We start from the raw sequence: 24,744 nt of genomic DNA, 5'->3' as shown, positions 1-24,744 counted from the left end.
GTCAGAATAGAATGGAATAATGAATAGTTGATGCAAACACTGTCAGATCGACACACATATACTTCACTCCGTAGCACCAGGTTACCGGAGTTCTGGGGCTCTAGCTGGTTGTTGGCTAGCAGGACCAGGCCCCAGGCTTCTAGCAGTCTTTCCTTGGTGTCCAGGCCCAGAGCGGCTCCCTGCAGGCGGACCAGCTCCTGTCTCCACAGGGAGGCTGTGTTGTCCAGCCTCAGGTCACCCACGTCCAGGGCCCTGCTCAGGACCCTCAGCTGGGAAGCACACTCAGCCACAGACTCCAGCTGTGGGAGACGGAGAGGGAGACAGCATCATATAACATGGACGATCTCCATGAACTCTACCCGATGAAGGTGTCTGACAAATACCGTTACGCAATGTTTTAACTTTTACAATAAATCATAGATGTTTTTTTCGTTTTTTTTAAATGGAGAGTTCAACTTCAGTTAGCACCTCTACTCCACTTGACTGCCAATAACAGTTAGGACAGTGTAAAGGTGTTTGTCATAGTGGATTGAATGCTCTCGCTCTTCCTCTGTACCTTGAATGGAAGGGGTTTCCCCAGGGTCTTCTGGATCCCCTTCAGGGCGGTGGCCACGGTAACAGAGGTGGACAGGACGGTCTGGATGGCAGCTGACACCGTCTGGAGCTCCCGCTGACCACTGGAACAGCAGGGCAGCACAGGGTTGTCGTCAGTCATTGCATTGCAGCCAAAAAACACAAAGTCCGCCTCCCCAATGACCGTTATTACTACGCTGACTCTGGTCAAAAGTAGTGGACGATGTAGGGAACAGGCGACGCGACAACTTTTACTGCCAATGCGTTTGATTCTAAATGTCCAGAAAGTCCATCGGAGGATTCTAACGCTGACTCCTGGGTAAAAAAAGGAAGGCGTCACTCACTCATGGGTGCCATCTCCCAGTAGCAGCTGTGGCAGCCGGAGGATGAGGTGTTTCTGGACCCACTGCCAGTGCAGCGACAGGACCGACACTCCCTGGGAGTCGGCAGGCAGCGAGTTACACACCTGCCAGAACCGGTCTCTCCACTGCAGCAGCTGCAGGATCTGTGGACACCATAGATCCAATGTATTACTATCGTTCGATTGTGTGTGTGTGCACGCACACACACACACACACAGAAGTTAAGCCAAGGTTGACGACGGTTGCTGAATGAGAGAAACTCAAATGCAATGACTACGACGGTGTTACGACGAACCTCGAACATGAGGTGGTCAGATATGTAGGGTTGTCCAGTCTGCACGGACTGCAGCGTGAAGGTGTCCCACAGGTCAAAGAAGGAGCGCAGGTGCATCAGCACTGGGTGAGGCAGGCGACCAATGTCCACCGTCCCTTTAACGGTCAAAACAAAACACCATCAATATTAAAACCTTCATATTACCACAATCCCCCCCCCCCAATTACTATATACTTGACCGAGTATATGTTCAACGTGGTGTACTGTACAGACGAAGCTGTACCTTTGGAGAAAGCAGTGGCCAGCCTCAGCGCACTGTTGTGTGCTGATGTCTTGATCGCACAGCTCCCCACCGCAGCCCTCTCCTCTCTGTCCATCAACAGTATGATCCTGTTAAGACACACATCACACCCAGGTTACCCAGCAACCACAGCCACCGATGTAAACCCAGTCGCTAAACATCCAGACTACCGGACGGAGGTCGAATCCCAAATGGCTCCATATATATATATATATATATAAATAAAAAAGGCACTAGTTTTGACCGGAGCCCAATACGCCCCGGTGAAGAAAAAAAAAGCAGTGCACTATATAGGGAATAGGGTCCAATATGGGACACAGCCGAACACATACCTGTTGGCCACTGCGTTGAGAGCCTCCATGAACTCCATGTACCTCTCCTCGTCCTCAAAGTTGCACGTGTTAGCCAGAATGTCCAGGTACTGCTTGTTCCAACGCATGTCCACCAGAATCCTGTAGTCATCTAACAAGAACAGACATTAACGTCAACTGTGCAATTTGTGGAAAGGGATTGTTTTGATGGGAGTTATGGTATGTAAGATCTGTGCAAAAGAGCTGGAGGGTGTTCGAAAATAGCCGGGGAGGTTTTTTTGTTGGTACAATCGGTATATAACGTATATGTTGAGGAATTGAGTTTGTTTAGCCTACCTGTGCTGTGTGGTTGCAGCAGCTCAGTGAGGCACTTTCCCTTCACAGTCAGCTTGCTGCTGAACATGGCCTTCAGAGCTCTGTTCCCTGCCTCCAGCTGCACCAGTGCCACCTCTGAAACAATAAAACGGATCTCAGAGAAGTCCTTCAGAGTAACATGCACCACAGACAGACGGCTACAAAGCTACAAAAAGGATTTAAAAAAAACATAGGAATAAGAGCAGTGACTGGAGCTCCCTACCAGGGGCGTGCTTGTAGCTCTTGGCTAGGCTGGAGAGCCAGGCGGTGCGGAGCATCCAGTCGGAGTGCGAGGCCCTTTCGATGAGCAGCCTGACGGCGGTGGGTAGCAGGCGTAGGGCGTCACCGTCCTCCACCAGGTCCACCACGCCGCCGGAGAACACCAGACCCTCGTGCAGCGCTGTCCCACTCTGAAGCGCCCTCTGGAGGTCACACAGGCTCAGCGGACGGCTCCTGGTGACACACGTCAATCCAAACGGTAGCATTATCGCTACAATAAGACCCGGTAAAACTCCGGGGCCTAGTTCTAATCTGTTTTTCCAGGCCCGACCTGTGACCTACGAGTCTCTCACCTCTTGCCCTGCATGCTGAGCGTGTTGAGGCAGAAGGAGAGGACCTGTCCGTCGCGGAGGACCGAGGAGAAGCAGGAGTCCTCCGTGGATAGCAGGGCGGAGGGGAAGCCGTCGGGCCACACCCCGGCACACAGCAGCCCGCTGCCCCAGTCCTCTGTGTCCAGGATGGACAGGCGACGCTCAATCACCTCCTGGGCTTGCTGGAACAAAACAGAGCAGGGGGCAAAACATGTAAAGCTTATCAATAAGATAGAATTTAAACATATGAGAATAGAAGTCGTATTGGACAGTGGGATGTCACTACATAGATCTAGACTGGTCGCCGGGGTATCCTACATCACAGAGTAAAAGGCTGATTGGCTGAGGGTATACGGTGGTCTATAATAGACAAGGTGGTGTTGGTTGGTACCTGTTGGCTGGCGTTGGTGCGTTGGCAGAGGGAGTAGGCCTCACCACAGGCATGCTGTAGGGCACTGGGCAGGTCCACCCCTCTCTGCAGCTGGCAGGACAGCAGGGCTGCAGCGTGGAGCAGGGAGGAGACGCATGACGCAGGGGAGTCTAGGTGGACAGAGAGATTCATGTCAGATGCCAACCCCAGCTGATATCTAACTGATATCCTCCATCTTTTGGAGAGGTTTCTCTCAGTGCCCAGGGCTTACCCCAGATGGTAGCTTTGATGTCGGTGTGTATCTCGATCAGCAGGTCACACACACAGTCTCCGGTCACCCCGGCGGTGTGGAGAACAGTCTTCAGGTCCAGCGTGTCCCAGCAGACCCCCTCGTGTTCCCCTGGGATGTAGATCTCTACCCCTCGGTTCCTCATGGCTCTGGAGATCGCTCCATGGATTGGGTCCATGGTCAGGAACAACCTAAAGGAGATGGGGAGACGTGATGAGTTGAGACTGGACTATCCAAACAGAGTGTGTGTGTGTGTGTGTGTAACCTTTTGTATTGTACCTGAAGTTGGGGTGTGGGGTGATGGAGGGGGTGGTTCCGTCAATGACCCCGCGCTCGTTGATGGTCAGACAGCCGCCGGGCTCCAGCAGGGCATTCAGACGGTCCAACACAGAGGGACTTAACACAAACACAACAGCCATTTACCACACGTCTACCATCTGCAACACACTCTTGTGGCATCCGGCATCAGACCAAGGGTTAACTCAAACCAAGGGTTAACTCAAACCAAGGGTTAACTCAAACCAAGGGTTAACACAAACCAAGGGTTAAACACAAACCAAGGGTTAACACAAACCAAGGGTTAACACAAACCAAGGGTTAACACAAACCAAGGGTTAACACAAACCAAGGGTTAACACAAACCAAGGGTTAACACAAACCAAGGGTTAACACAAACCAAGGGTTAACACAAACCAAGGGTTAACACAAACCAAGGGTTAACACAAACCAAGGGTTAACACAAACCAAGGGGTTCAGGAACTACCTGAGAAATATAACAGTGTCTTTTCCTTCAATGTGATCATTTCAGATGCAGGCCATTTCTCACCTGCAGAAGTTGACGTTGTCCATGAGCAGCCAATCCCCAGCCTGCAGGGCCTGCACCAGCATTCCGTCCAGCCACTCAAAGCCTCCGTTACTCCAGCCGTCCTGCAGCTGGGCCAGACGCTCCTTCAGCAGGGTGAAGTCCATCTGCAGCTTGGACATGTCTGGAGAGAGGGTGGGGACACAGAACATAGAGGTTACACTACTTTACCACACGAAGACGGGTAGATATTTTCCTCGAGCAACGATACGTGCAGTGAGCAAAATGCTACGGTTAGTTTCCCCACAGCCCCAGTGTACAACGACCCAGTGTACAACGACCCAGTGTTGTCCTTCTTTACGACTTGCTTCAAACATTTCATTAATCGACTACTCATACACGGTTATCGTGACTCTAGCGATCGTCTGTTCCAGAGGGAGCTGCCTGGTCCTGACACGACCTCGAGGAAGATGCACTTGTACCTTCCTGCCCGTTTGTGTTCTTCAATCAAAGTCAAGTGTCAAATACACCGTACCTGTGAACACCTTGAGCTTGGTGTTGAGCTTCTGCAGCAGGAGGATGATGACCTCCAGTTTGTTGAGCGCCTCCGAGGTCACCGCCCCGCCGGTCCTCTCCAGCCCCTCCTCCTTCAGCCAGCGGTAGAACAGGCTCCAGGTCTTCAACAGGAACTCGGTGTCCTGCACCCCCGCCCCGTCCAGCGACATCAGACCCCGCCGCGTCACCATGGCGACGATGTAGTCCACGTTCTCCAGCACCTGCTGCCAGGGCCGCACGATGTCCACCTGGAAAGAGAACAGACCCAACTCGGCACTCTGGGAAGGAAAAACGGGAGCCGACCCGACCCGTGCTGCAATCCCAACTCAACCAGCACTATAACTCAACACTCAACACTAAGATGCTACAAAGAAGCATTTATAGTGTGCGTGTTCAACTAAATTGCAGTGGGACCGCACAGAATCACTGATCTACAAAATCACCTTGTATTCCTAATGACTACTCATTAGGTGTCTTGATCACATAACTACTCTGCTCGTCGCCTTGCTCAAACTGATCCTCTCAAAAGTCTCTCTGTGATTGGTTACCTGCTCGAACCCTCCCAGCAGCTCGGTGGTGTCCATGGCGCTGTTCATGGCCATGACGCGGAGGCGGTGTCCGGTGAGCAGGGCCAGGAGGCGCACCAGGCTGGTCTTCCCGCTGGCCGTGGGGCCCACCAGCACCGCCATCCAGCCCATCTCCACACACTTCATCAGGGACTCCAGGGGCCGCAGCGCCTGGTGGGTGATGGACAGAGGAGGGTCCAGGGCCACAGGGGCACCTCCGCTACGCTGGAGCACAGAGAAGCCCACCTGGATGAGAGAGAGGAGGACAGAGAAGAGGGTCAATTCACTTTCTCGATAATTAGCTCTGAATGACACCATTTTATCAGTACAATCAAAACATTTCTTGATAATATCTTCCAATAATAATAATATCTTTCAACCGAAAATTGGATGGAGTTCGCAACATGGCTGACCTGCAGATTGAGTGGAGTGATGTGGAATTGTCTTGATCCGGTGTAAGGCTCAAAGTCCTCACCAAACACCTTCCTGAACACAGACAGCACCTGAAGACAAAAACACGTCAAGATATAAAAAAGGAAGTTTGTACACAAACCCACCGAGTAAAGGTGCTACATATGCACAGGAGTTGTAGTCTACATACCTGGGCTTTGTCTGCCTCGGTCCTCATCCTATCAGCGTACACCAACCCCACATGCTGACCCGGGTTGAAGAACCCTGGCGATTGGTCGGCCTGCATCAGCTGACACCAGCGGAACATGTCACGCAGGTTGAACTCCCAGGGGCCTCCTCTCTGACCCCACTTCCTCTCCACAGACACCTCATGGACCAGCTGTGAGAAAATAAGAATGCAATACAACTTTGTCCATTAAAACAGAAATGTTTCTTTTTACTGCGTTTTTTTAGGGGAACTCAGTTAAGGAATATGAGTGGCTGGACAAAATGGTGTTTAAGACAGCAAAAACGGACTTGGAGAAATATGGTGGCCAACAAAGAAATGGGGGCGGAGGGGGGGCTCAGTTACTTCATGACATTACAGGTGGAAAAAACAAAAACAGAATTGATTCTCTATCAAACAAGTCCTCAACATAAAATCAGATGACTACAGTGACCCATTGGACAAGGACAACGTGTTTTTTGGTCACTTCGCCATGCACTAATGGCACTGAATGTGAGGAACATCGGCCGCAGCTCTACAGGCTGGCGGGCATTGACCTTGGCCGCGAGGTCAAATATGGACACACGTCACCTCCCCAACGGTCACAGAGAGCCAGAATAACAAAGAGTTGAAAAGGACTGAATGGGGGGGGGGGGGGGGTCGGTGTAACAGGACGGCTCTACCTACCCGGTTGTTGAACTGCACCATTTTAGAGATGATCTGATTGTCAATGTTCGGGAAGATTGAGTCTCCTATGAATTCCATGTCCTCACTGGTCAGTTGATCCACAAACACCTGAGAAAATACGTGAAATGTCTGTTTATTTTTCCCCCCCCCAAATGACTACAATATATTCAATGTATCATTACATAATATATCTAAAACACCGGCTCTTTAATCACTTACCTGAGTGAATCTGTTGAGGAAGGATTTGGGCAGGCCCTTGCGCCCCCCTCCTTGAGTGAAGGGGTTCTGGCAGCCAAAGATCTTGGTCTTCTCGTGTTGTACCTGGAAGCTCATGCCCAGCTCTGGGATGTAGATCTCAGCGCGGTGGTCAAAGCAGGCGTTTAACCCCTCCAGGACTGACTGTGATGCCAAGTTTAACTACGCAGAAAAATAGACGTGTCATTAAAAAAAAAAAAAACGCTATTCTTCTCCGAAACATTTCATTTATATCACCTAAAAACAACACAAATTCGAGTAAGTTTATACAAATGTCTATTTGCTGGGGAGTTAATAACAAAAAACAGTGAGAGCCCCCCACCTCGTCCAGGACAATCCAGTGTCCAGCCTTCAGTCCAGCCAGGAGAGGGCCATCCCGCCATGCAAACTCTCCCCCTTTTCCTCCCTCCACAGGCAGGTCTGTCCCAAACAGGTCTGTCACATCCTGTCAGGAAAGGATATGACATCGTACATAGGTTAAAAGTTCTTCCACTTGTCCATTACTGTGTTGTTAATTCCTTGCTCATTTAATTTCACAATCTCATAAATGTATACCAGTACAACATGTAACTGAAGTTGAAAGTTCAGAAATGACATAATAATACTATATAGCATACACATATACAAAATATGAATCCAGAAACTTGATGTAACATTTGAAATTGGCATAATCATAGTAAAGCCTTCTATATTAACACAAGAGCCCCAGTGAAAGTTAGTGAACAGCGTCTTACAGTCTGCTCAGAGAGGTTGATCCTGACCAGGTGGTTCCCAGAAGCCTTTGCTAGGGCGGCCACCAGGCTGGTCTTGCCCACTCCAGGGGAGCCCTCCAGCAGCACAGGTCTCTGCAGCTTCAGGGCCCGTAGGAGCCTCTGGGCGTTGACTGCTGTGGTGCCTGCGGCTATGGCATAGTCAGTCAGGCTTCTGCTCTCCCTCTCCGGGCCTGATCAGAATAAAAGGACGGAAAACGGATGGAAAAAGGAAACAAAATCAACGAAAAAGGTAAACGCATTCATCGCCAACGACACACAGAAACGGCAGGATGTTTTACAAAAACAGATCCGTTAAACCAAACGCTCCGGTCTTGCTTCCTATGGCACCCTATATAGCGTACTACTTTTGACCAATGGCCCATGCTCTCGTCTAGGATCAAAGTGTCCACCAACCTGAGGGGATGTAGAAGGGGTCGATGCCAAAGAAGTCGTCCCCCCAGTGGGGCTCCCTGGACAGGCTGGTGTCGTAGACCCTCAGCGCGTCTAGCATCTCCTGGTCCAGCTTGGTGATCCCACCCAGTTTGGTACGCAGGAAGCTCAGACAGGCCCTGCGCGCCACCAGGGCGTTCTCCGCAGCAGACGCCGTGGTCCCTGTGACATCATAGGAGGGACGCGTGAGATTAAACGATTGTAGTAGTTACTAAGCCTCTCACAACAGCAGCCAGCGTCTTCCACGTGCTGTGTACTCTAGCCACACATAAGCAAAACTAAATCTGGCAACGGATCATTTGCTGTTGTTAATTCCACACGTCAACAACAGTCTGCGCCCCGGTGTCTGACCTGAGCCGATGCCGTCCACGTAGACCAGGCACGCTGCGTGGATGAAGGCAGTGACCGTGTCCAGCCGGAGATCCCACTCGGCCTCCTCCTCGCCCTCGTCCCCCATGGTCATGAAGCCGTCGGCGTCTCGCTCACACACCAGGTTGAGGAAGTTGACCCAGGACAGGATGTCCCTGACGCTGACCACGCAGCGCCGCCCAAAGTCCTGGTCGGTCAGCCAGTCGATGAAGTCCAGCATGAGCTCGGCGATGTGTCCTCCTGGGTTGGGGGTCAAAGGGTCATGGTGAGAGATGGCCACAAAAAGGAAGTAAAACGGATATTGAAAGTACTGGCGCCAAATTAACACAGAGGGTGCAACACATTTGAAGCAAAGCACAACAAAAACTGGAGAAGACCATATAAAATATGCGGTCAGACTATTCTAGCCTACCAAACCCTACTCCTAGATGAATAGCTGTATTATGTCTGTGGTGTGTGGAGGAGAGGAGTACCTTGGTGGTCGCTATCGTCCAATGAGAGGCCAGTCCTCAGGTTGTGCTGGATGATCTGCACCAGGTCACTGCGGCTGTTGCTCTGGGGGCACCAGATCTCTGTGAACCTGTTCCTCAGCGCAGGTGAGAGCTGGACACACGCAGAGAAATGTTAACAAGTTGGACTGATCGTTCACCTAAAAAACAAACGTGCTTGTGGTCCTTTAGAGACAGAGTTAGAAAATAATAGAATATAGACTGTTCACCTCCTTCTTCCCGAAGTCTCCCCCAGGGTTCATTGTGGCTACCAGGCGGAAGTTCTGCCCTGCTGTAATCACCTCCACGTCGTCGTCGTCGCCACTTCCTTTCTCTGCCAGCACCAGAGACTGCTCCGTCTCTAGGACACTGAGCCAATCAGAGAGCAGGGTCAGAGCTTAGAGGTCAATGCTATCTAATGAAGTGCTATACGCTAATTCTTGTGAGGAAGCGGCTCTATTCCCATATCCACACTAGCATTCCATTTAGAATGAAGTCGTGTATTGGGGAAGGATTCTAAGTCGTATACTAGTGCCGATACTGGAACATAGTCAGGGTGTGTACCTGTTGAGTCTCTCCAACACAGAGTCGTCAGCCAGGGAGATCTCGTCCATGAGGAACACCCCACCCTCTCTCATGGCCAGGACCAGGGGCCCGTCGTGCCACTCAAACAACCTGCCGTCCTCGGCGTCCGCCTGTACCAACACACGACGACAGGAGGGGGTCAGTGGGACTGCATTATCTGTTGCATTATCATTTGTGACGGCATTATCTTTACCAATACAGCATCACTTTATTTAATTAATTTTTTTACCTCAATTAATAAGTTAAAAATGCCTTACGAAGAGTTTATGATGGCTTCATTAAGCCTTATACGTTCATAGTTCGTTTAGATTGTGCCCAATATCAGTGTAGTATCCATCTACCTGCTGCGTCCCAGTGTGTCTGACAGGGCGCAGGCCGCCCAGGAAGTCAGACGTCTCCATGTGCAGGTGACAGTTGAGGGAGAAGAACTTCTGTCCGGCCAACGCAGCAAAGAGCTGGCAGATAGTGGTCTTACCGCACCTGGGGGGAGAGAGGAACTTACGTCCTAACTGATCTTTCATTCTGGAGGCTAATACTGTAATGCAGTGGCCTCCGGATATGTAGACACAGAGATTTGTCGTTCTGTAGGTACTACCGAGCCATTCACTTTATCATGCTTGCTTTGGAAATTCTATTTCTAATTCAAAATGGACAATCAGGGACTCCGTATGAATCGTACCCAGTGTCTCCCACCAACAGAACAGACTCCCCGAAACGCAGGGCCCGTCCCACCAGCACGGCCAGTCTCCTCATCCCCCGCGTCCACACCACGTGACGGAACTCCTCAGGCACTCCCGCGATGCTGTCCACGGACGGACCTGCCAATCACAATAACCCAGATGAATTCTTCGGACACACTGACCGATAAAACAAAAAAAATGGCCTACTAAACTTGATTGAAATCATTGGGGTACGTTACGCAAAGGGAGGTGGTGTCATTCCAGTTGAGAAGGACAGCGCCACGTGACCCACATTCCATCCACTTCACACTCAATTTTCATGTTCACACACTATTGTCCCCAAATAATGGAGAACAGTGATATATACACCTTGAAGTACACCCTGAAGTACATATTGAGTACGTAACAACCGTGGGTAATTTGTGGTCCCTCTTACATGCACTCGCATATTAAACATTCTCCATGCCACATTCTGCACTTTCGACATGATAGTTTTAGTTGAATGCTTTCCTGTGTCGTTGACACTCTCCTCCAATATGAATTGGCTGTGAACGAACAGGGTCACGCACTCAGTTGGGTTGTGGTTCAATTGTTGTCTGTGTGAACCAGGCTCTGCTCTACTCACTAAACTGTGTGGTGAGCTGCTCCTCTGAGAACAGGCTGTCAGGGTTCACCGTCCTCTTGAAGTGTTTCTCCAGGATAGACTGGATGGTGGCGGCCTCCTCTGGCTTCCTCACTCGCCCAGCCAGCAGCATGAACCCTGAGAGAGAGAGAGAGAGAGAGAGAGAAAGAAAGAGAGACAGGGTTTGATTACATTATATGAAGTGGATGTGTCATCGACAAAAACAAAAAAAAGGCACGGAAAAAGCAAGAGACAAAAAACGAAAATGTTCATTTTGCGTAAGATAGGGGTGTGATTCGATTGGGCCTTACCATCATCAGCTAAATGCTGCAGCCAATCGCGGGAGGCGTCCGTCTGCTCCTCCAGCCGATAGCGGTCGGCCCAGCGGAACAGATCTCTCAGGGTGATGAAGCCATGTTTCCCAGCAAACACTGTGGATCCCCTGCGAAGAGACTACACACACACACACACACACAACAGCATTACCTTAATGCCAAAAGCAATGAGTTAGCATGTGAAAGGGAGGTCAAATGTGTGACACTCACCTGGAGATCCTGCATGACCTTGACCAGCTTGGAGCAGTAGGACGGAGGGAGACTACATCTCTGGCAGAGGATGGTCTCTAGCTCGTCACTGGGCAACTCGTCAAAGTGAAGCTCCACAAAGCGATTCCTGAAGGCCCTGGACAGCACCTGACGGGGGGTAAGATTACATTGCAATCAATGAGACTCGGCCTGTCAAACTACACCGCAGCGTTTGTTTTTGACACTCTTTTTTTTATTTTTAGATTTCTGACTAAAATATCATGTCGTTTCAATAATGATTTAGTCTAGTTAATCCATGTGCACAAACATACATAGCCTTGTCATAGCCTTGTCCAACTGCATAACATCCTATTCTCGTCCCAACAGCAGAAATATGACTAACATATACAAGAATTTTATATTCCCGAATTCAGCTTAGATACTGCACATTACATACAAAACAAACAGGGACACACAGAAGAGAGTGAGAGCAAGAGTGTCCCCTGTAATCGAGTCCGAGTCACCAATGGTCGGTCGAGTCACGAGTCCCTATCGCTGAAGTCCCAGTGCTCGAGAAAGTGATTTACCCAGTCAGATATAGTGAAGTGGCTAGAGGGATTTAGTCAATAAATAGCTTGCTATCCCTTTTCCTTTATTTTTGTGCCACTAAATGTTTTCACGTAGGCTACTGGTAATGTTACCAGGGCCACGTTCTTTGCAAAATATCCTCAAACGTTGCAGATAGAAATTCCATGAATAGAGCCAAAGTTGTTCCGTATTCAATGTGTCAGAAAGGCATGTTTGTTCTAGATAGCATATTTCTATCTGAACATTCCAAAACGTTGCGTCCTGCTGAAAGCGCCTTGGGTTAGCCTACGGGCTAGAATTAGCCTAAGGGGTAGAATGAAGATGTTTTCTCGGAGGAAAAGAGGGAGATATGGCTGCATAACCTGGCTATGAAAATCAGTGGGGAAAGTGGGAGGGTTGAGCGAGACTACAAATTACAAAGACCGCCTACTTTTCTATACTCAAGGGAGCGAAAAACATAGCTGCACTGTTGTTTTACTATTAAACTCAATGCTGCTATTGTTTTGAATTTTGTAAAGCAGCTTGTGTTTCTTAACCCGGCGAAAGGGTAGTTAACTAGAAGGCTGGAGGTGATTGGTTAGCTACGGGGAAGCAAGACAGTCGCCTGGCAATGTGTATAATCGGAGGCGGAGCCTGTCTGCCCACACTCCTCGCTTGCTCCTCCGCAGCTCACCAGCTGATGTACAGTAGGCTGTGTGTACCAGGTGTGGCCGTGTCCTTCTCACTGCTGAACAAAACTGCGCTCCACATCAGGGCTGCTAATATTAATATTGTGCTTATCACTGAGAAGCTCTCAATCTCTCTAAAAACTATTGTCCAGTCTACTTAGTAGTTAGATTTTAGTTAGAGACAATTTTGACTCATCTTTTAGCCAACGGAAATTAAAAATCTATTTTGTTTAGTTAAAGTTTTTTCTGGGTCTATTTACTCAGTTATAGTCTTGTCAATTGCCACAAAAAAAAAAGTGTGTTTGACAAATATTCTTGTCACAATTTTTGTTGATGAAATTAACACTGCTACACTATCACTATCCCACTTTGACTCTCTTAAGGGAGAGATCACATCGTACTCTGTGTGCTTGCTTGAAATAGCCAAACTACACTATCCCAATTGAATCTTAATATCCCACTATGGCCTGAGTGACGCGTACCTTTCTGCCTCCGTAGAAACCAGGAGGATTCTGGGTAGCGAACAGCATGAATCGGGGATGAGCTTTGACCACTTCCTGTGTCTCTGCGACAAACAGCTCCCTGTTGTCGTCCAGCAGTCTGTTCAGGGCCTCCAGGACGTCTGTAGGGGCCAAGTTCAATTCATCTAAAATGATCCAGTAGCCTTTTCTCATGGCGTCAATCAGAACGCCTGTAGGGGAAGCATACACAGAGAGACACACACACACACACACGACATTACACCGTAATCATGAACAGAGTGTTTACTACAGGCTGTGTGAGACACTGCAGGGCTACAGCATGGAACTGGCCGTACCCTCTTTGAAGACCAGCTTGCCCCTGCCGTCAGAGGAGTAGCAGCCGATGTACTCCTGGATGTCTGTGTGCTCGTGGTTGTTGATCCTCACACACTGGTTCCCCGTGGCGGCCGCTATCCACCTGATCAGGCTGGTCTTTCCCACCGAGGTCTCTCCTTGGATCAGGACCGGGTGGCTCCTGAAGAACAAAACAGAAACACATCAACACAACACTTCTACTGGCTTTTGGTACCGTCTGTTTGTAGCCGTGTCCCACTGCGCAATTCGTGGAAGAGGAGTTGATTGATTTTCCTTGGCCTCGAGTGTAGAGGCCATGGCCGTGTCCCAAATGGCGCCTAGGGTTTTGGTCAGAAGTAGCGCACTACGTAGGGAACAGGGTGCCACCTGGGATGCAAGCCCATGTGTCCAGAGAGGACCGAATTAATGAAGGGCAGAGAAACAATCAAGCACTTAGTGGGGGGACGATTGACCCGTTTGGTGTGGGCATGGAAACGCAACGACGTGTGAAAACCAGCCACGCCGTCTTTATGGCAGCAGCGAGTGATGACGCAACTAATATTTCGCTAACACAACTCGTGTGACGCTCAGGTTGACAACACAATTTCCCTTTAAAGAAACAGAATCAACCCTGAATACAGCAGTCAGATAGTGGCTACTATGACCAGGCTCTTCCAGAGCCATCAGTTTTATAGGACTTTTTTCCTAATATCCCCCATGTAATGTTAAATGCGGAGATAACATGGCTGCCATAGAACGTTGACGTGTCACGCAAAACGCATCACAACGCAGAAACGTCATTGGCCCAACTAAATAAATGGTTCTGGGCTCCACGGATATTGACTAGGTTGATTGACGGCAGCGGGTCAGTTTGCCTACCCGGCGGACACCACCCTGGCCAGGTCGCGCAGGTTGAGCTTGACGGAGGTGGTCAGAATGTAGCTGGGGTCCAGGGCTGGCTCCATCTCCCCCTGGGAAACCCAGTAGCCTTCCATCTGGATGCAGGGTCGCCCAGTGGGCTCCGGGATGGGCTGGGGGAAAACACACAGATCAGGAGACACGGCTCACTCGTGAACTCATGATTAATTAAGCACTTGAAATGACCCCAGATTGTGCCTTTAAAAATGTTCAAAACACTCAGAAATCGGCATCGCATAAATGTCTCCGGACCTAATTAGTCATTGTACGGGACTGCTGTTTTACCTGCTTCAGACACCTGACGTTTCCCCCCATGATGTGTTGACACACCAGTTTCTGGACCGTGGGATGGGAGCTGCGGTCCAGCTGGGTGAGGAAACTCAGACAGAAGCCCTGGAGAAAGACACCAATGGAGAATCTGGTGACATCTGAACCTATGGTCCCATCTAAATCAATGACGTTACTGAGGATATCAACAGTGACGGAGCCTTTGGCCTCCTACCTCGTAGAGAGAGCGCTGGACGCTGTGGCAGGGGTTGGCTGCCACGTACTTCAGCGCCCTGCAGAGGGTACGCAGGCTGTAGTGGGGATGGTGTCCTGTCCCGTCCACCAGCTTGGAGGTCGCCTCTTCACGCACCGCCAGGTAAAAGCTGCATCGACAAAATAATCCAATCAATCAAGTCAGCAATCAATATGACACGACATTCAACGTGCTTTTGCGGGAACTCCATGAGCCACGTGATGGCTACGACAGTCTGGTGTTATGACCCCTGACCTTATGATGCCGTTGATGACGTTTTTATTAGGGTTCAATCCTTTCAGGTAGTCAGACACCAGGATGAGCAGGTCTCCCTTGTTCTCCAGCTCTTCCACATACAGCTCAGTGAACCTGGAGAAAAAGACAACGGTTACAAAGTCAAACCACCATTAGTAGGGGTTGTCGGTAAGTTAAAGACATTTCAGGCCCACACCAGGCCTGGTTCTCTCTTGTTCCCACCTGTTTCTGATGCCCAAGGGCAGGTTCCTCTTCCCCACGTCAGTCGCTGGGTTCATGCAGGCAAAGAGACGGAAGTCTGGATGGCGAACCAGGGGCTCTGTGCAAAAAAAGGTGGAGTTTTATTCTGGTCAGCATCAAAGTGATTTCCAAGGTCATGATCAACTAATAACTTTATGACCAAAATCATGAGAATAATAAGTCATTTATTACATGTAATATAATAGTGTTATAACATGTCATAACATGCTACGGAGAGCGGTGGGAGCCTCACCAGTGTCTCCGCGGTCCAGCAGCACCAGAGAGCCGGCGGTGCCCTCCAGCAGACCACTCAGACACTCCAGGGTCTCTGCTGCAGCCAGGTTCATCTCATCCAGCAGGATCCACTCTCCTTTCTTCACCGCCTGGGCCAGAGTCCCCTGTAGAAAGATAGACACACACAGAGTTTAGCATCATAATAACAGGTTGGTGAGCGACAGGGATGTGTAGCGTGTGTGTGTGTGTGTGTGTATATGTGTAAGAAAGGAGAGGCTTTAGGTAAGCCATTACCTCCACGAAGGCAAAGACCAGTGTGGTCTCACAGGCTCTGATCTGCTGCTGGGTTTGAGCCAGCCTCACAGCCAGGGCTTCCCACTGGTCCTGCAGCAAGGCAGCTGGAGGAGACACACAAAACCACACAGTGAGAATAGCCTGAGGCAACGCTCACGTCGCTGTCACAGTGAGAGTACGGCTAAGCTATTCAAGATGAGAGGGGTTTAAGGTACTTCTGTCGTAGTTCCCCAAATGGCTCCCTATTCTCTCAATAGTGCACTACTTTCGACCAGATCCCCAAGGGAATAGGGTGCCGCTTAGGACACAAACAACGTCTAAAAAGTGGGTGACGGTACCATTGTTCTTCTCCTGCAGCTCCGACTTGCCGAGGGCCGACTTGCAGACGTGGTCCATGAGCTTGAGCAGGTCCGGCCAGCGCTTGCCCCTGAAGCAGGTCTGCACGTGGCCCAGGAAGGTCAGGTTCTGCTTGCGGGAGTACGTCTGGGAGAACACGTCCTCGAAGGCCTCACGCAGGGGCAGCAGGATCAGCTTGTGGTCCACTGGTTTATACCTGCAGATCGGGGAAGAGAATATGGATACTCAGTACCAACACAGGCATTTTCCCAGTCTGAATATGCCGGTATAGGTGAAAGGTCATATAAGAAAAGGACTAGCTAGGTCTTCTGTTGTAATTCACTTACCCTCCTAGCAGGTCAGCTGTGTCGCTCTGCTGGTTCATATTCACCACCCGTAACCTGTGTCCTGGAGAGAGAGGAGAGAGGAGAGGGAGCGAAGACAGGAGGCGAACAGAAGTGGTGGTTAGTGGGTTCCCATTGTACCATGTTGTCTGAGAGGAGCTTCCTGGCAGTGTTGTGTGTCTCACCAGTGAGTCCAGCCAGGTACTGCACAGTGGACGTCTTGCCCGTGCCCGTCTCACCAACCAGGAGGATGGGTTCCCCCTTGGTAACACACACAGCTAGCTGTTCCAAAAGCACCGCAGAGGGTCGCGTGGCAGCAAATGTCTGCTTCTCGCTGTACACATGGAGGCACACATATATATATTTATATATACACATATAGGTTAGGTTATGCTTTCACTCAAGTTTTCCCTAGAATGCTTTCAACAGGCCTCCCTGTGGCTCAGTTGGTAGAGCATGGTGTTTGCAATGGTGTTTGCAACGCCAGGGTTGTGGGTTCGATTCCCACAGGGGGCCAGTACGGGAAGAAAAAAAAAAAAATCTATGAAATGTATGCATTCACTACTGTAAGTCGCTCTGGATAAGAGCGTCTGCTAAATGACTAAAATGTAAAATGTAAATGTAACATGCAAATGCATAAAACAAGGTCAAAAGACCTAATAACGCATGAAATCCACAATTAGGCCTATGCTATCTTATTGCGGAAATTGCCGATTGTATTTCTATTTAGCAAATGCCTTTCAAAAACAAATGTGCATTTGCTTTCTTCGGGATTTAGAGCCGGGTACAATAGATCTGACAGGTTTGGAAAGGAAGAATCCACATGTTTTTAGTCATATGCGGAGGCTTGGAATATTTGCTGGTTTATCAGAGTGTGTCGTTAAAGATGTCGGATCTTAATTTGACCCCTTTCGCCGCAGGAGGAAAATAATCCTTCAGCGGAAGGAAAATAATCCTTCAGCGGGAGGATTTGAATATCTGAAGAAATATTTAGAATTTGGTTACTACATGACTCCATATGTGTTATTTCATAGCTTTGATGTCTTCACTATTATTCTACAATGTAGAAAATAGGACAAATAAAGAAAAACAACCTTGAATGAGTAGGTGGGTCCAAACTTTTGACTGGTACTGTATGTTGAAGGCAAGCAACAGGCAGAATAAATGAACAGTTTCCTCAGTGCATGTCTGGTTACAGCCACTGACCCTGGCACACATATGCCAGAGTCGGCGTAGGTTCGAATCCGGCCCACCGCCCTTTGACTCGTGGATGAAGGACTATTTTTGACGCATTCATTCCGCGTGGTCACAGGGTTAAAACAGAAACAACTCGAAAAGGTTAACAGTTTAGGCATTCATTCCGAGTGGTTAAGGTTGGATCTGTGGTTAGGGGAACGCTTAAAACAAAATGATTAAAAAAAACGACGCTCCCACGTTCCATCGGTATTCTTACTGCCTGCCGTAGCATTGTGGTCTAAGCAGCGCGCTCCAACTGCGAGTTTGCGCCCAGCGATATAGTGCGGCATACATTAGGCCTACAAGTAAATAGCATTCATTTAAGAAGACGAATATTCTAATAATTTACACAAAGAAAAATGCTTCAGCTCAACAAAATCGTCTTAGGATAGGCTCAAGTGCATAAACATCTTGACAGCGTTACGAAACATTAATACAGGCGTTCACACAATACAGGCTTTCAATCCACGCCTAAGACCAAAACTATATTGACAAATGATACATAGACTACGAAACGTGGACGAGCATCCACACTGGAGGAAATTGTATCGTTCTACAGTACCACTACATCTGTCAATCAACTGATGGCCCAATCAGCTCATCAACTAGCTTATTATCGTTTTTCTTTTAACACCGTTCAATATGTGACAATGGATAGGCTAACACAGGGCACACCAACATGTTCCTGGAGAGCTACCGTCCTGTTGGTTTTTGTAGAGCTACCCTCTAACAGGAGGGTAGCTCTACAGGAATGGGATTGGAGAGCCCCGAGCCTACAGAATGTAACCTATTGGAATATAATCAAATAACAAGGGATTTATTGCAACCATCGCCAGCTTGTTAAAACGTCAATACGTAATAGATTTCCTACTGTGACAATTTACCCGACACTGCGTGAATGGAAACTAACGTTGGTGTAGCCAACATGTTTCCCATTTCTGTTATCCAAAAGTGTCTGGCGTGGTCATTTCTTAGCAGGATCGGGGGGTAAAATATCCCTGGACTGTCCATATTTGAAAGGTGTAAATAAATCAAGTAAATCAGGGCAATTGAGTTATTTGTGCCAGAAGGGTGCGGGTCGGAATCGAACCCACACTGACACTTTTTCCAGGGACTCAACAGGCTCATTTGAATTCCCTGATGCAGCAGGAAAATTCTCGGCAACAAAAGCGTGATCACGTTAAGATCCGACATCTGTAGGGATCAATTAAAAGTGTATTCCATCAACCAGCGGGGAGTCTACTTGGCTGTTCCCCAGGATGGGTAAGTGTTTGGCCTGGCACAGTGATTATATTGTGTAAAACAGAGAGATTATGTGCACATACTGACAGCGCTGGCAGCCTGACCTAGTGCGTTCCATAAGCCCCAGCTGCCAGCCAAATAACTGACTACTAACCCTTATGCGGCCGGCTACTTCACTGGCTTAAACAAATCGGGATGCATCAGATGCCACCAAATGTTATTTTAGGTCACACAGTTTGCTGACTTACTTGCAGATGCGGACCACTTCATTCTGCTTCCGTTCCAGGGTCACTCTGCCCACCAAGGCCTCCGACTCCGTCCCAGAGATGCCAGGCTTGTACATCTGGCAGAAATGTGCGGCCTGAGGGGCACACGACCATCACGTCAACAACAAACAATCACAATGTCTGAGTCCCAAATGGCCCACTTTGTCGGGCAGTGGCCCGTCATTTCCAGTGGTGCCGCACTTACCTTCTCTTTGGAGATGTTGAGCTTGCTCCCGATGACCTCAGCCATGCGTAGCCTACTCTCTGGTCGGGGTAGCATGGCCGTGAAGCAGTCTAGGGCCTAAAAGGGGGGAAAGCCACAAAACAGTACAGTAAAGAAGAGCGGTGTGGTGTGGGGGGCAGTCAAACTGTTAAATGTCAAACTGTTAAATGTTTCTGAGACCGTTACAGCTACATTGATTTTTCCATTCAAAGATACATTGTGCTATGCCAATGAATCTATCCATAGTCTATCCTAAACTAGCCTTGCTCAACCATCCTGATCAGCAGCACATTCTGGTTCACGAGGCTAACCCGAAACAGCTATGACAAAGTGTTAAAGACATCGAGTGCTAGCGCAGCTGCAGGATTTTCTTTCCGAACCAAGATTGGGTTATAATCTTACCGGTCCCTAGAACTCCTCAGTTCCACGCAGAGTTCTAAGTTACAGAGTGCCCAATGAACAGTGGTGAATAACGATCTCCGATTTAAGCCGGTTCAAGCCAGAAAGCTTCATTAGCAAAGTAAATATGGCAGGTGGGCAATAACATTGCAATGCCAGCCTGTGCTGTGACTCGAGGCTTACCTCCAGAAAGACATGTTGAGCGGTGGCAGACGAGGTGCTGTCAAAGTTACTGCTGATCCTATCACACCATTTCAGCAGGTCCCTGTAAAATATAGTGTCGAGGTTACATAAATATGACAATGATAGACAGAGGAGTTGGCTTAAGGACATTCAGATCTCGGACCAGGCTAGATACAGATCTAGGAGCAGGCTAGATACAGATCTAGGAGCAGGCTGGATACAGATCTAGGAGCAGGCTGGATACAGATCTAGGAGCAGGCTAGATACAGATCTAGGAGCAGGCTAGATACAGATCTAGGAGCAGGCTAGATACAGATCTAGGAGCAGGCTAGATACAGATCTAGGAGCAGGCTAGATACAGATCTAGGAGCAGGCTAGATACAGATCTAGGAGCAGGCTAGATACAGATCTAGGACCAAGCTAGATACAGATCTAGGACCAGGCTAAGTTTTGCAAATGAAAAAATACATTCAGTATGTAAGTTAATTGCATTGATCCATGCAGCTAAACCATATACAACATTGAAGAGGGCCACAGAGACCATATGGAAAAGCGTGCTGCCAACAACGAGTGAACTCCTACAAATGAGGGGGGTCAGGTTTGAACTAGTTATCTAATGATAAGGGCTGTCCTGGTTTGACGTCTAGCATTAGCGAAACAAGCTCTATAGAAAGATGGGGCCAATCGATGGGCCATGGAGCACAGGCAGCAGCACCCAGTGGAAAGCTAATTAAAGTCCTGAGGGCTGGCTGGTCATCTCATCTCCCAATAGGCCACAACAGAGCAAAATGTGAACCACACAACCTTCCTCTGCTCTGGGACACGTGGTGGGAGGGATGGGGCTGGCTGGGTTTGATGCTATATGATGGGGGGACTGAATAGCTAGGGACTTATGGCAATGAGTTTATCACAAGTTCATGAGCTAACAGCGGCATATAGACAGATGGACTGTGTCATCTTTCAGAGCAGGGGAAAAAAGATTGTTGTAAACACCTTTGGTGGGAATTTGAGGGTTGGCATTGTTAGCTGTGATTGGTTAAATCCATTGCTACAAGAAATGTAACTAAATGTAAGTAGCTACAAAGTATAAAATGAAGCTTAAAGGAAATATTCACCCATTTTGAATGGGGTAATTTCAGGTTTTCATGTGTATCTGAGCTAGCTGCTTAAGCAGGCAGAAATACAGCCAGTATGACATGTTTTGCATTATTTGAAGGGAAGAAGCTCAGAACATCGCTCAGAGATGCACCAAAACGATTATTTTTTTTAAACATTCAAAATGGGTAGATCTTTCCTTTAACCGTTTTTTCCCCGGCTTCAACGTGTACCAGTTCTCAAAATCTTGAGAGCTAAAAATGAGAGCATGTTACTGGGCATTACCTCAGGGACAGTCCCCTCCCCTCAAGGGACGTGGTCTTGCCTTCCAGCCTGTGACGGGACACCTCTGGGGGCTGCAGGCTGTCTGTGTGGCCCAGTGCCACCGGGTCAAGATGACTCTCTCCAGTCAGCTGGCAGTAAATATCCAGGAGGCGCTCCACAACAACCGTCAGGTTAGGGTACCTGTTCACCAGAACCTGCACAGACAAAGAATAACACTACTGGTAGCTTCAGGGACTTCTTTAGTTTAGTAAGGTTAAACGGAATCAGTGTACTGAGCATTATGGGTACCGTAGTACATCCTGCGACAGAAACTACGCTTGATACAATGGTCAAAATATAAAACTACAGGAAATCAATGTGGACACCATTTGATCAAGTCCTCAGTCGTCTCACCTTCTTCAGTTCCTCTCGCGCCATATTTCCCATCTGCAGTTTAGTCCAGTACTTGTCCAAGAGAGCTGCGTGGGTGTTCTGTGGTCTGTACCAACCTCCGGCACTGTGGAACATCCTACAAACAAACATCAGTTAGTTTCTGTGTTTAAAAAGAGGATGACATGTATAGAGTCACACGTGGGCCACATATAATCATATTCTTACCTTCTCGTAGCAAAGAATTGGAAGCCTGGGGCCACTTCAACGCAGTCCTCCCGTCCCGGGATCATCAGCTTTTTATTCTCCATCAAGGGAAGGAGTACAGATATCTGCAAGGCATACAAACTCATGGGATGACATGCTAGAAAATACCTTCTAGTCTTGAACCCACTACTACAGTAATAACTGTACAAGTGTAATTCATGCAATTCCATGTGTAATTCAGGTGTGCAAATACCCACCACATCTAGAGGAGCATGGTCAATGTCCTCCAACAGGATCCAGTGTCCTTTAGAGACGGCCCGCGTCAGCGTGCCTGGCTGCCACACAAACTTCCCAGGGATATCAGTGCAGCGATACATCCCGAGCAACAGCTGCAAAAAAAGACAGCAAAGAGATTAGACAATTCCTATTTGCAACCATTACATTTTTTTTCCGAAAGCTCTCAGAGGTTGAGGTCATACCAGTGTCATTGGACTCTCCCTCTATGTGGACTGATACCCGAAAATGATTTCATAGGTCGCCTATATTAAATCACTGCTCTTACCTTGCTGTCAGTTTGATCCCCAAGTTGGACTTTGAGAATCTCTGGTGTTTTGGTATGTCCGGTCACGGCAGCCAAGAACTCCACCAGGGCGGTTTTACCACATCCAATGGGCCCTTCCAGAAGAACAGCCTTCTGGGATGCCACTGCCATGGCCAGTCTCCGCAGGTTGCGACAGGTCGAATCCACTAGCACCAGATCCTTTAGGTTACCCTAGATTTTACATATATTTCCACGAATCAAATCAACACTACCGATGTTGTTTGAACCATATATCATATCCACTTTTTCAAATAACATAACTATAAAGCATTTGATGGAGAGTCCCTATTAAGTTTACTTTTTAGTCTAGGACTAGATTTAATCTGTGTCCAGGAAATGGCCCCTTAATTTCAACAGGAAGTCTTACCTGTTCTGTCTGTTTGGGGGCGATCCTAGGTAGCACCACCCCACAGACAGCCACCACAGTCTGGGACAGGTCTTCTGACACTACCTGACCCCGGGTGAATTTATTCCCCTTCTCCTGGCTCCACATCACAGTACCCTGATTAGCCAGGACCAGGGCCTTCTCTACCTCAAACTGCTGAGTTTCCTCCAGTGACCTAGATGTTTATAAACCGATACAAGCAAAGGTTATACGCTGAAAGCGTAACAGATTGTAATAGATTGTAATAATAGAAACAGAAATGAACCTACTTTATCTTCATGTGCTGAATCTCGTCACTCGACAGCACCTTCCTCAAAAAAATGGTTTTCTGATTGTCAGTCATGTGGGACACCAGGGCCAGACACTGGGCAGTGTAACTACATGGGAAAGAATCCGGACGACCGTTATTAGCATCTTCAAGTTGACTTCACATCAACAAACAGACGGTTGTAAAAGCATCAATCAAAGCATTCAGCCCGTTTCCGAGGTGCGAGGCAGCTTGCTGTACAAGTACACCCTCCCCCGGACAGGACGCTAGCCTGTCGCAAGGCCCGAGAGAGAATAGACACCGTGAAAACGGTAGCCAAGGTAGATACTCACCCTCGAACCATGATGTCGCTGGTGAGCAGTTGAGAAACACATGCACTCCAGTCCCAGAGGACTCGGAACTTGGCACAGTCACTCTGGAGGAAGCGGAGGGTAGCACCCATTAGGTCCCGCAGCTTCATCCTCCTGGGGCCGTACTGGACAGACGAGGACTCTTCACTGGTGAAGAAGAGCCTCTGGAACACCGGAGGGGCATCGTTGAAGTACCTCGCAGCAAACCTGAGAAAGAAAAGAGGGGAGTGTAACAGCTTGGAAGTAGTGGTTGAAGTGGGCCGGTAGTACTGTAAATTTTCTACTGCTTGAGTACAAGCCCCTCATAAGGAATACCAGCACTAAAATACCAACTCTGGTACAGTAAAAAAAATAAAGTGAGTATTGGCAGCTTTTTCATGCCACTTCAAGCACTTAGACGAGAATAGAAAAGATAACTCGTGTTTTTGAAGTGTTCGTCACGTCAGAGATCACAGAAGGTTCACTACTTACGCCTGCGCGTCAGGACTGACGCCGAGGAGTTTGCTGAGCGCCACACACAGGCGCTCGTGGAGATCATGGTTGATTCTGCCGTCTGCTTTGATCCTCTGCGCGTTCCTCTCCAGCAGGTCCAGGATCAGCGGCCGGAGGTGGCGGGCGAGCAGCAGTGTATAGTCCTTCTCCAACAGCAGCTGAGACAAACATGCCAGGATGCTCTGTCTGTCCTGCTGGCTCCATATCTGCAGACAGACAGACAGAAAGACATATCAGGTGAAAGTCAAGATTGACATTGAATTCATTAGGACATTCCAGGCAACTGTAGACAAGCATTGGCTAAGTCTATACCCTCCAATCTCAAGGGACACCCATCAATGTAATGTAAATAGCGTCCTGATAAAAAACAATTGTAATTGGGTTACATTTGCATTCATTAAGATGGTGTGTAGGCGTAGTGCAATTTCTTGGATGGTTAATAAGACATCTAATCTATGCATATATAAGATGGTGGAATATGCACAGATAGGATGCATCACCTATCAATAAGTCATATAAAGAGACATATTACAGACACTATGGTTTTAATAAGTCA

The 24,744-nt window shown here is 48.5% G+C and overlaps 1 protein-coding gene across 2 annotated transcripts in view; it reads right to left on the bottom strand.

Annotated features, from left to right (window-relative positions):
• Nucleotides 1-24,744, bottom strand: part of LOC115194308 (midasin) — a 43,960-nt gene that overhangs the window by 18,935 nt on the left and 281 nt on the right. For both annotated transcript variants that reach the window (XM_029753931.1, XM_029753940.1), the window contains exons 2-56: nt 24,168-24,394; nt 23,679-23,903; nt 23,348-23,455; nt 23,061-23,253; nt 22,655-22,864; nt 22,350-22,481; nt 22,114-22,217; nt 21,910-22,024; nt 21,517-21,710; nt 20,137-20,218; nt 19,537-19,632; nt 19,314-19,426; nt 16,773-16,921; nt 16,591-16,651; nt 16,246-16,460; nt 15,908-16,011; nt 15,633-15,777; nt 15,362-15,458; nt 15,140-15,253; nt 14,867-15,014; nt 14,650-14,757; nt 14,326-14,477; nt 13,449-13,627; nt 13,114-13,322; nt 11,397-11,543; nt 11,163-11,304; nt 10,855-10,989; nt 10,229-10,367; nt 9,891-10,029; nt 9,529-9,659; nt 9,195-9,333; nt 8,950-9,079; nt 8,459-8,716; nt 8,072-8,269; nt 7,640-7,848; nt 7,228-7,350; nt 6,870-7,067; nt 6,651-6,758; nt 5,949-6,137; nt 5,761-5,850; nt 5,330-5,593; nt 4,762-5,029; nt 4,251-4,410; nt 3,704-3,820; nt 3,407-3,615; nt 3,157-3,305; nt 2,748-2,947; nt 2,399-2,628; nt 2,158-2,271; nt 1,843-1,972; nt 1,493-1,599; nt 1,231-1,364; nt 918-1,078; nt 557-677; nt 86-299 (exon numbers count right to left, since the gene is read on the bottom strand). In XM_029753931.1, the coding sequence (XP_029609791.1) occupies nt 86-299; nt 557-677; nt 918-1,078; nt 1,231-1,364; nt 1,493-1,599; nt 1,843-1,972; nt 2,158-2,271; nt 2,399-2,628; nt 2,748-2,947; nt 3,157-3,305; nt 3,407-3,615; nt 3,704-3,820; nt 4,251-4,410; nt 4,762-5,029; nt 5,330-5,593; nt 5,761-5,850; nt 5,949-6,137; nt 6,651-6,758; nt 6,870-7,067; nt 7,228-7,350; nt 7,640-7,848; nt 8,072-8,269; nt 8,459-8,716; nt 8,950-9,079; nt 9,195-9,333; nt 9,529-9,659; nt 9,891-10,029; nt 10,229-10,367; nt 10,855-10,989; nt 11,163-11,304; nt 11,397-11,543; nt 13,114-13,322; nt 13,449-13,627; nt 14,326-14,477; nt 14,650-14,757; nt 14,867-15,014; nt 15,140-15,253; nt 15,362-15,458; nt 15,633-15,777; nt 15,908-16,011; nt 16,246-16,460; nt 16,591-16,651; nt 16,773-16,921; nt 19,314-19,426; nt 19,537-19,632; nt 20,137-20,218; nt 21,517-21,710; nt 21,910-22,024; nt 22,114-22,217; nt 22,350-22,481; nt 22,655-22,864; nt 23,061-23,253; nt 23,348-23,455; nt 23,679-23,903; nt 24,168-24,394 (8,533 nt within the window). The remainder of the gene's footprint in view (nt 1-85; nt 300-556; nt 678-917; nt 1,079-1,230; nt 1,365-1,492; nt 1,600-1,842; nt 1,973-2,157; nt 2,272-2,398; nt 2,629-2,747; nt 2,948-3,156; nt 3,306-3,406; nt 3,616-3,703; nt 3,821-4,250; nt 4,411-4,761; nt 5,030-5,329; nt 5,594-5,760; nt 5,851-5,948; nt 6,138-6,650; nt 6,759-6,869; nt 7,068-7,227; nt 7,351-7,639; nt 7,849-8,071; nt 8,270-8,458; nt 8,717-8,949; nt 9,080-9,194; nt 9,334-9,528; nt 9,660-9,890; nt 10,030-10,228; nt 10,368-10,854; nt 10,990-11,162; nt 11,305-11,396; nt 11,544-13,113; nt 13,323-13,448; nt 13,628-14,325; nt 14,478-14,649; nt 14,758-14,866; nt 15,015-15,139; nt 15,254-15,361; nt 15,459-15,632; nt 15,778-15,907; nt 16,012-16,245; nt 16,461-16,590; nt 16,652-16,772; nt 16,922-19,313; nt 19,427-19,536; nt 19,633-20,136; nt 20,219-21,516; nt 21,711-21,909; nt 22,025-22,113; nt 22,218-22,349; nt 22,482-22,654; nt 22,865-23,060; nt 23,254-23,347; nt 23,456-23,678; nt 23,904-24,167; nt 24,395-24,744) is intronic.

The sequence above is a fragment of the Salmo trutta genome, chromosome 1 (genome assembly GCF_901001165.1).
Source record: "Salmo trutta chromosome 1, fSalTru1.1, whole genome shotgun sequence".
NCBI classification, from domain to species: Eukaryota; Metazoa; Chordata; class Actinopteri; order Salmoniformes; family Salmonidae; genus Salmo; species Salmo trutta.
The sequence above is the reverse complement of the archived record's forward strand: the minus strand, read 5'-3'. Positions and strand labels throughout refer to the sequence as shown.